Source organism: Nerophis ophidion, linkage group LG06, assembly GCF_033978795.1.
Source record: "Nerophis ophidion isolate RoL-2023_Sa linkage group LG06, RoL_Noph_v1.0, whole genome shotgun sequence".
NCBI lineage: Eukaryota > Metazoa > Chordata > Actinopteri > Syngnathiformes > Syngnathidae > Nerophis > Nerophis ophidion.
The window spans coordinates 76409851-76420580 of NC_084616.1; the positions used below are offsets into that span (position 1 = coordinate 76409851).

At 41.3% G+C, this 10730-nt stretch overlaps 1 protein-coding gene across 2 annotated transcripts in view; it reads left to right on the plus strand.

Annotated features, from left to right (window-relative positions):
* prkar2aa (protein kinase, cAMP-dependent, regulatory, type II, alpha A) overlaps positions 1 to 10730 on the plus strand; it is a 117863-nt gene that overhangs the window by 73178 nt on the left and 33955 nt on the right. For both annotated transcript variants that reach the window (XM_061904871.1, XM_061904872.1), the window contains exon 3: positions 7474 to 7509. In XM_061904871.1, the coding sequence (XP_061760855.1) occupies positions 7474 to 7509 (36 nt within the window). The remainder of the gene's footprint in view (positions 1 to 7473; positions 7510 to 10730) is intronic.

A 10730-nucleotide genomic window follows, 5' to 3' on the forward strand; every position in this document is an offset into this window, starting at 1 on the left:
ACATTTTAACTGAAACTTACCACTGCGGCTGAATAACAAAATAATCAAAATCACTCTGCTGAGGAGGAAGAAAGGAAAACTCAAAATATTCACAAAGGGGTTCAGGATCAAGGGACATAAGTACGAGACAAGGCAAGGCATGGACAAGAACATGGACGCTAGAGAGCACGAATAAACGAGACAACCTGGCACAGAACAAAGGAAGGCGTGAGCTTATAAAACACATGAAGGTAATAGGGAACAGCTGGAAACAATCAGAGAACAGGGATGACGTCAGACTGATGACACAAAAGGAAGGGCAAGTGACCTGAAACGAGAGAAGAGTTACTTTTCAAATTAAAACATGCAAACCATAAGACAGAAAAACCCAAAACAACCCAAAACAAGTACCGTGTGACTAGCGATGGCGAAATAGCTAAGTAAGATCTTCAATGTACGGCAAACTGTCTAACTATGCATATGACAAAAAACTATCTTGAATCTTGAATCTTAAATATAAATACATGAAAAAAATGACAAAGCCAAAAAAGTATAACAGTAATTCGGGCTGTCAAAAATAAAGAGTTAACTTGTGATTAAATACTAAAAAATATTGCATTAATCATGTATAGTTACAAATTTGCCACACTTTTTTTTTATTCTTTTAAATTACTTTTTACATTAATTTATTTTGAAATGCTTTACCTTAACATCAAGTGGTTACCTAAAAAGTGGCATGGTTTTTGTGTAAGGTAATAATTTAATATAATGATATTAGGGGTGGGCAAATTAGTGTTAATCTGGAAATGTTTGCCTCGGCATTTTGATGGTGTGGGCGTGGTGCACCAAACGGAGATGTTGACATGCGGAGTAAGCAACTCAGTATTCTTCTTCCTCCAAACACGACCAGTTGAGTTTATACCAAAATGGATACATGGATGATACAGCAAAAGATTGGGAGAATGTCATGTGGTCAGAGGAAACCAAAATACAACTTTTTGGTGTAAACTCAACGCGTCGTGTTTGGACGAAGAAGAATACTGAGTTGCATCCCAAGAACACCATACCTACTGTGAAGCATGGGGGTGGAAACATCATGCTTTGGGGCTGTTTTTCTGCTAAGGCAGGGGTCGGGAACCTTTTTGGCTGAGAGAGCCATGAAAGCCAAATATTTCAAAATGTATTTCCGTGAGAGCCATATAATATTTTTTAACACTCAATACAACTAAATGTGTGCATTTTTAAGTAAGACCAACATTTTTAAAGTATAAAAAGTCTTATTCTTTTTCATAACATTGTTATTCTGAAGCTAAACAATAATAAATAAAATTGTCATGTCTGTTGATCATGTTTTTGTTCGGCCATGTGCTGTTTGTCTTTTGGACTCTTTAAGTTCCTGTTTTTTTCCCACTCCCTTGTCTGGTTTCCTTGGTTACTCATTTTGTCCACCTGTCTCTGGTGGACAAAATGCCCGCTCACCTGCTTCCCAAGCACTAATCAGAGGCAGTATTTAAGCTTGTCTTCGCCAGTCAGTCGCCCCTGGCGTCAATGTGATGGTTTCCTGTGGACGGGACTCTCACTGCTGTCTTGGAGCCACTATGGATTGAACTTTCACAGTATCATGTTAGACCCGCTCGACATCCATTGCTTTCGGTCCCCTAGAGGGGGGGGGTTGCCCACATCTGAGGTCCTCTCCAAGGTTTCTCATAGTCAGCATTGTCACTGGCGTCCCACTGAATGTGAATTCTCCCTGCCCACTGGGTGTGAGTTTTCCTTGCCCTTTTGTGGGTTCTTCCGAGGATGTTGTAGTCGTAATGATTTGTGCAGTCCTTTGAGACATTTGTGATTTGGGGCTATATAAATAAACATTGATTGATGATTGATTGATTTTCTTGCTCTGTGCTGACTTGTTTCATGCCTTGCCATAGTTTCGTGCTTCATGCCATGCCAAGTAAGTTTTGTTTGATTTATGTTCATAGTCTGTTTATGCGTTAGCTTTCTTCCTTAGCCAAAGGTTTGCCTCCGCTATGAGCGATTTTTGTTTGTATCTTTTTTTAATTTAAATTAAGTCATGTTTTTACCTAAATGCCATGTCCCGAGTAGTCTGTCTGCTCCCCCATCGTGACATAAAATAATTCTTACCATTAATGCGACTTCTTCAACAGGTGCGGTAGGAAACGGATGGATGGATTTAAATGCATGAGAATGTTTTATATTTTGAACTTTATTTGTAGCACTGTGAATTCCAGCGGAATTATTCATAATTATCGTGTTAAGCAATGTCAGCTAAGATTTATCTGAGAGCCAGATGCAGTCATCAAAAGAGCCACATCTGGCTCTCAAGCCATAGGTTCCCTACCCCTGGACTAAGGGGACAGGACGATTGATCCGTGTTAAGGAAAGAATGAATGGGGCCATGTATCGTGAGATTTTGAGCCAAAACCTCCTTCCATCAGTGAGAGCTTTGAATGGTTGACCAAATACTTATTTTCCACCATAATTTACAAATTAATTCTTTAAAATTCCTACAATGCGAATTCCTAGATTTTTCCCCCACACTCTGTCTCTCACAGTTGAAGTGTACCTATGATGAAAATTACAGACCTCTGTCATCATTTTAAGTGGAAGAACTTGCAAAATCGGGGGCTGACTAAATACTTTTTTGCCCCACTGTATACTCGAATATCACGATATAGTCATTTTCTATATCGCACGGAGACAAACCCGCGATATATCGAGTATATCGATACATTGCCCTGCCATAGCTCAGTGACTACGCATGCACCGTGGAATAATCCATCCATCCATCCATCTTCTTCCGCTTATCTGAGGTCGGGTCGTGGGGGCAACAGCCTAAGCAGGGAAGCCCAGACTTCCCTCTCCCCAGCCACTTCGTCTAGCTCTTCCCGGGGGATCCCGAGGCGTTCCCAGGCCAGCCGGGAGACATAGTCTTCCCAACGTGTCCTGGGTCTTCCCCGTGGCCTCCTACCGGTCGGACGTGACCTAAACACATCCCTAGGGAGGCGTTCGGGTGGCATCCTGACCAGATGCCCGAACCAACTCATCTGGTTCCTCTCAATGTGGAGGAGCAGCGGCTTTACTTTGAGTTCCTCCCGGATGGCAGAGCTTCTCACCCTATCTCTAAGGGAGAGACCCAAACTCATTTGGGCCGCTTGTACCCGTGATCTTATCCTTTCGGTCATGACCCAAAGCTCATGACCATAGGTGAGGATGGGAACGTAGATCGCCCGGTAAATTGAGAGCTTTGCCTTCCGGCTCAGCTCCTTCTTCACCACAACGGATCGGTACAACGTCCGCATTACTGAAGACGCCGCACCGATCCGCCTGTCGATCTCACGATCCACTCTTCCCTCACTCGTGAACAAGACTCCTAGGTACTTGGGGCAGGGTCTCCTCCCCAACCCGGAGATGGCACTCCACCCTTTTCTGAGAGAGAACCATGGACTCGGACTTGGAGGTGCTGATTCTCATTCCGGCCGCGATCCGATCCAGTGAGAGCTGAAGATCCCGGCCAGATGAAGCCATCAGGACCACATCATGTTCAAAAAGCAGAGACCTAATCCCGCGGTCACCAAACCGGAACCCCTCAACGCCTTGACTGCGCCTAGAAATTCTGTCCATAAAAGTTCTGAACAGAATCGGTGACAAAGGACAGCCTTGGCGGAGTCCAACCCTCACTGGAAACGTGTCCGACTTGGTGTTGAAACAGCCAATTCACTCAGTTTTCCTATCGTAAAGTGAAAAAGAACCACACCTTAGCGGCGACATGCGAATGAAGTTCAATCCCGTGTACTCTAATACGCGTTGAGTGATCAGTGTGAACGTCGAGCAGAGTCTGGAGCGTTGGTCTCAGGCGACTGAGGAAAGTGGCGTGTGTGTGCGATTATCTTCCCGTCCCTGAGCTTCACAGTCTAGATCTAATGGGCTCTGACAAGATGGTAATAAGGTAGTGGCACACATTTAGTGTGTGTGTATGTGGTGTGTAGTAATGCCAATCTCGGCATTGTCAAGCAGGTGTTGGTTTACCACCCCTGCACATAAACCTTGCTGCATAATTTGTTTGAAAATCACAATATTAGAAGGTTAGTGAAATGTAAATTCTGGACAATCAATTCACATCCACATGTAAGCTTGCTACACACACACACACACACACACACACACACACACACACACACACACACACACACACACACACACACACACACACACACTCCCTTTGACTGGCCTATTTATTATTCCTGTTGCATATTAATTTCTAGCAGTGTCTGCTCCAGGCAGCTGTGTGCTGTCAGGAGTGCAGCACTTCAGTCATGACCAGGAAATGTTCCGTACTCTCTCAAACAATGGCCTCTGCTTCAATTAGTAAACCCCCCCGCACAGAAAAAAAACAAACCTTAAAGGCCTACTGAAATGAGATGTTATTATTTAAACGGGGATAGCAGGTCCATTCTATGTTTCATACTTGATCATTTCGCGATATTGCCATATTTTCGCTGAAAGGATTTAGTAGAGAACATCCACGATAAAGTTTGCAACTTTTGGTGCTGATAAAAAAGCCTTGCCTGTACCGGAAGTAGCAGACGATGTGCGCGTGACGTCACGGGTTGTGGAGCTCCTCACATCTGAACATTGTTTATAATCATAGCCACCAGCAGCGAGAGCGATTCGGACAGAGGAAGCAACGATTTCCCCATTAATTTGAGTGAGGATGAAAGATTCGTGGATGAGGAAAGTGAGAGTGAAGGACTAGGAAAAAAAAAATGGAAAAAAAAGACTATACAGTGGGAGCGATTCAAGGCGGCATGGCGTAGTGGGTAGAGCGGCCGTGCCAGAAACCTGAGGGTTGCAGGTTCGCTTCCCACCTATAAACATCCAAATCGCTGCCGTTGTGTCCTTGGGCAGGACACTTCACCCTTTTGCCCCCGGTGCCGCTCACACTGGTGAATGAATGATGAATGAATGAATGGTGGTGGTCGGAGGGGCCGTAGGCGCAAACTGGCAGCCACGCTTCCGTCAGTCTACCTCAGGGCAGCTGTGGCTACTGATGTAGCTTACCACCACCAGGTGTGAATGAATGATGGGTTCGCACTTCTCTGTGAGCGCTTTGAGTATCTGACAATAGATAAGCGCGATATAAATCTAATCCATTGTTATATTATTATTGTGTAATTAGACAAATTTACTAGGATAATTCTGGGAAATCCCTTATCTGCTTATTGTGTTACTAGTGTTTTAGTGAGATTATATGGTCGTACCTGTACAACCTGAAGCACCAGTTGACTGGTGGTGGCGATGCCCATTTCTGCCCTTCGCAGGGACCCTCTTCGAAACACGATCTTTCGAAATGATTGCTGCATAATACACTGTACTTAGTGTGTGTGGTCCAATCCAACGGTGTTCGCTTGACCGCTCTGTTCCATAGTAAAGCTTCACCGTCAATTTTTGGGAATGTAAACAATGAAACACCGGCTGTGTTTGTGTTGCTAAAGGCGGTCACAATACACCGCTTCCCACCTACAGCTTTCTTCTTTGACGTCTCCAATATTCATTGAAAAAGTTGCAAAAGATTCAGCAACACAGATATCCATAATACTGTGGAATTATGCGATGAAAACAGACGTCTTATAGCTGGGAACGGTGCTGGAACAAAATGTCCTCACAATGCGTGACGGCACGCGACGTTTTAGCATGATACTTCCGCGCGAAATTTAAAATTGCCATTGAGTGAACTAAACTGGCCGTATTGGCATGTGTTGCAATGTTAAGATTTCATCATTGATATATAAACTATCAGACTGCGTGGTCGCTAGTAGTGGCTTTCAGTAGGCCTTCAGTGTTTGCCACAGGTCAGGCATCTAATTGTGGTGGTGTGGTCGGGCGCTGGGGGGTGGGGGCGTTTCTTGGGAGGCAGTGGCGGCGATGACCAAGAAGAATGTGGAGTTGGAATATAATTCCAACACTTTATGTACATATTTATATACATATTTATTAGGGCTGGGCAACGATTAAAAATTTTAATCGAAGTTAATCGCACTATTTCTCCGATTAATCGCGATTAACTGCATTGTATACGCAAAGCCCAATAATGAATTCAAAAGTAGTGTGTAGTGCACCTTTATTGGAATATTCTCCCACATGAACAAAAGCGCCAAAACATTTGTTCTGCAAACACAATTTAAATCAGTCCTTGTTAAACAGTAGCAGTTAAATAGCATATTTGATGAAAATCAACTCCAAAAATGTAAATACAAACATTTAAGCTTATTGCCACTGCCCGGGTATTTAAGTTATCCTGTTTGTTATGGAAAATAAATATAATCTACATACAAATCTCTGAGCCACAATCATAACATCTGAACAGGCAATTTCTGAGGTAACAGCAGAAAAATTTTTTTTATCAGGGTCTTATGTTTAAAAAACCTATATTATAGGTAGTGGGCTGTTTTAGGGAACTTTTGATCAAATTATCCGTAGTAGCAATATTAATAATGTTGTGTTTATTCTGCGTAGTGCACTTAAAATAATTATGACCATATCTAGGAATTGATATGATGGGAATTTTCCGATTGTTTGCTTGGTGCTTTGATAAACTGAACGCATATACATGGTACTATATTGTGATGTTATGAGCCAGGGAAAAAAAGAACTACCCTACCCAGCATGCAACAAGAGTGAGGAGCATGTATAGGTTGTGTCGCCATGACGGCATCTTGTATGTTGTGATATGCACGCTCTGAAAGCAAACGTTAAGAAGTCAGCCAACACTCCTGGTCTGCATTATTCATAAATAGACAGACAACACATATACTCCGCTGCTTCACAGGCCGCTGGATGTAGCCGGCAAAGTATTCCCATGCTAGCTAGCCGGTCTAGCAAGCACGCCTCATTCAGTCCAAAACGGCCCGATCTATCCACATCCAGAATTGTCTGGCGGTCGTAAGTGATCCCGGAGTGACCACGCTGTAAGCCAGCCAGGAAATTTGCAGAATTGTCCGGCATTTTTGCCAAATGTTCCATCTTTACCAAGAGCCCCTCCACGCCGGGCGACGCCATCTTGTTAAGAAAAGGCGTTAACAAAATAAAAGCATGTAAACAACATACGCAAATAATTGTCGGCGTTAATAGATTGATGAGTAAACGCGTAATTAACGCATTAATTTGCCCACCCCTAATATTTATATACTATTTACATATTTATATAATATGTAACTACAAGCTCCATTCACAGACAGAGTCCCATTGCTTTTATGAGCGCTCGAGCAAGTCAAAAGCGGGAAAAAAAACAAAAACATTTTTTAGATTTTTTATTTTTTTTTTAATTTGTGGCGGCCGTAATTCTTTCCTGGCGGGCCGCACTTTCTGTTTCCTTTTGTTTCACTGCAATTACATTTTGCATTGTCAGACAAATGAACTATTTCTTTGTATGAACTCAATGTTAATGTTGCCTCTCTTGTCTGTGTCTCCGTACAGCCCCACCGCCAAGCAGATTCAGCAGAAGAGTGTCAGGTGAGATTATTGTGTGTGTGTGTGTGTGTGTGTGTGTGTGTGTGTGTGTGTGTGTGTGTGTGTGTGTGTGTGTGTGTGTGTGTGTGTGTGTGTGTGTGTGTGTGTGTGTGTGTGTGTGTGTGTGTGTGTGTGTGTGTGTGTGAGTGTGTGTGTGTGAGTGAGTGAGTGTGTGTGTGTGTGTGTGTGTGTGTGTTCTTGTATTCTTACCCTTTTTGAGACACCAACAAGGAAAAGTTTCGTCCATGTGAGGACCGGTGAACAAGTTAGGTCCAGAATCATGTTCCCAATACAAAAAAACATTACATCTAATAGAGAATGTCCAATTTGCACCCCTGGTGGTGTAATCTATCAAAATTAGGGCGGGCCCAAATTGACTGTGTGTTGGTTTTAAAAGTTCTCCTCCTCTTGGTCAACATATGAAATAACAAGTGTGTGTAAGAAATGAAATGCGCCCCCTTTGGCCAAAATTAATAAGAAAAAAATAAAATAAATATGTATTTAGAGACCTACTGTAATAATTTGAAGTAAATAATGAAGATTAAAAACCAATTACACAAAAAAAAACTAAAAGCAGTCTTTTTCTCACAATGTGTCGACTTTTTTCTTATAAAATTGATAACAATTTCTCAAATTCTTTAAGTTTCTCTAATATTGAAATATTTTCTCGTAAAACTATGACTTTATAATGTAAAATTATTACTTTTTAATGCATTTGTCGTGTAAAATTCTGACTTTTATCACGATATTGACAGTTTTTGGGGTTTTTGATCTTGTAAAATAATGACATTTTTGAGGTCTCAAGAAGGTAAGAACGACAAGAAAGTGTGTGTGTGTGTGTGTGTGTGTGTGTGTGTGTGTGTGTTTGTGTGTGTGCGTGTGTGCGTGTGTGTGTGTGTGTGTGCGTGTGCGTTCACTACCGTGCGTTTGACGTCAAACCCCTGAAGTGCAATTCACTCTGACGACCGTATTGCAGACGTCATCAAGTAAGAGGCTCCATTGTGGCGTGCAAGCACCATTGTGTTGATCATGCATGTCAAACACAAGGAGCTGATACTTCACCGACTATCTCCATCACCAACCACTGATACAATACATCTTTATGCATCGGCTCACGACTGTCCGCGCAGCATTATTAGGTGCTGGGGCATTGAGTTTGTAGGTTTTGTGTGTCTTTGTTTCCCGTTTCAGTCGGTGTCAATTGTCTTTTGCGCGGGCCGCTTGTTTTCTCACATTTCATCGTACCTGTGGAGAATGTACATATGCGTAATAGACTGTCGTCAGCCTCCACGGTGAGCTGCACTTTGATTATGCTGTCAGCTGATGTTTATCTTTACGAGTGTCTTACTATCGCAGTTGACCCTGCTGTCTATTCCTCAGCTTAATGGAGGCTCCGTGTATGTGCTTTTAATTAGGCTAAGTAAACCTCGTTGTTGACCTCGGTTGATTTAACAACACGAGATCAGAAAAAAAGTCAAATGTGCTGGAAGGGACGTCACAAAATAAGACAAAAATATCACATTAAAGTTTGGGTAGTATTATTTTTTTACATTAAATTATACATTATCAGAGGTGGGTGGAGTAGCCAGAAATTGTACTCAAGTAAGAGTACTTTTACTTTAGAGATGTATTACTCAAGTAAAAGTAAGGAGTAGTCACCCAAATATATACTTGAGTAAAAGTAAAAAGTATGTTGTGAAAAAACTACTCAAGTACTGAGTAACTGATGAGTAACCTGTTTGTTTAATGATTATGGCAACAAATAATGCACAAAAATAGCAATGAGCAAATTCAGAGCCAGGATTATCTCTTAAGCAACTAAAACAGTAATATATATTAAATAATAATACATTAAAATAAAAATAAAATTAAGGCACATTGAGCCACAATAACTTAACAGCACCATAGGCTCAGTAGGCATTCATTGATTTGATTGATTGATTAAAACTTTTATTAGTAGATTGCACAGTACAGTACATATTCCCTACAATTGACCACTAAATGGTAACACCCCAATAAGTTTTTTAACGTTTATCAATTACTTAATAAATGACCAAGTCGAGGTGATCTACCTCATTTATACATACACACACATATCATATATACACACACATATCATATATATATATATATATATATATATGTACAGTACATAATTTATATTTTTGTTCACATGTTGAAGGTGTTTTAATGAATGTACATGCATATCTAACATATATATTCCTATCTTTCATGAAGACAAGAATATAAGTTGGTGTATTACCTGATTCTGATGACTTGCAATGATTGGACTCAGACGTCCACGTCTTCAAACGGAGGAGAAAAAAAGTTCCTATTTTCTGTCTAATACCACATGAAAGTCGTTTGTTTTTGGCATCTTATTGTCCAACTTCCATATTCATTTTTATACACTTTACAAGAAATACATTGACGGCAAACTCCGTAGTTTGCTAGCTTGTTTGCGCTGGCTTTCGGAGAGTCTTATTTTGTTAGTGCAGGCGCAATGGAGCGGCACTTTTATTGTGAAGACAGGAACTGTGCGATCAGTCTTTAGGCTTTTGACGGGAAGTACGGTTGAAATAAAAAGTGTCTTTTTTCCTTTACACTTTTTATTGATTGATTGAAACTTTTATTAGTAGATTGCACAGTACAGTACATATTCCGTACAATTGACCACTAAATGGTAACACCCCAATACGTTTTTCAACTTGTTTAAGTCAGGTCATGTGACCGCCTGGCTCTGTTTGATTGTTCCAACGTCACCAGTGACTGCATGTGATTGGTGAAACGCAGGCATGTGTAGATTCTACTTTGAAGCTCTGTCATTAACCAAAACAAATATTAATAGATCGATAAAAAAAAAGTAGCGAGTAGCGAGCTGAATGTAGATAAATGGAACGAAGTAAAAGTAGCGTTTCTTCTCTATAAATATACTCAAGTAAAAGTATGTTGCATAAAAACTGGCAAAGGACTCCTGTGGAGTCCTTGGCCATGGGCCAAGGACCCTATTGAAACTGCTGTGTTTTATTATTATTCCGCACCTCCGCGCTGTAATTTGACCCCCTTAACATGCTTCAAAACTCACCAAATTTGACACACACGTCGGTATAGCAAACCTTCCCAACATATTAAGCAACCAATCCCCCAAAATGAAAATTGCGCTCTAGCGCCCCCTAGGAAAAAATTACAGACAAAACTGCATGTAACTTCTGTTAGGAATGTCA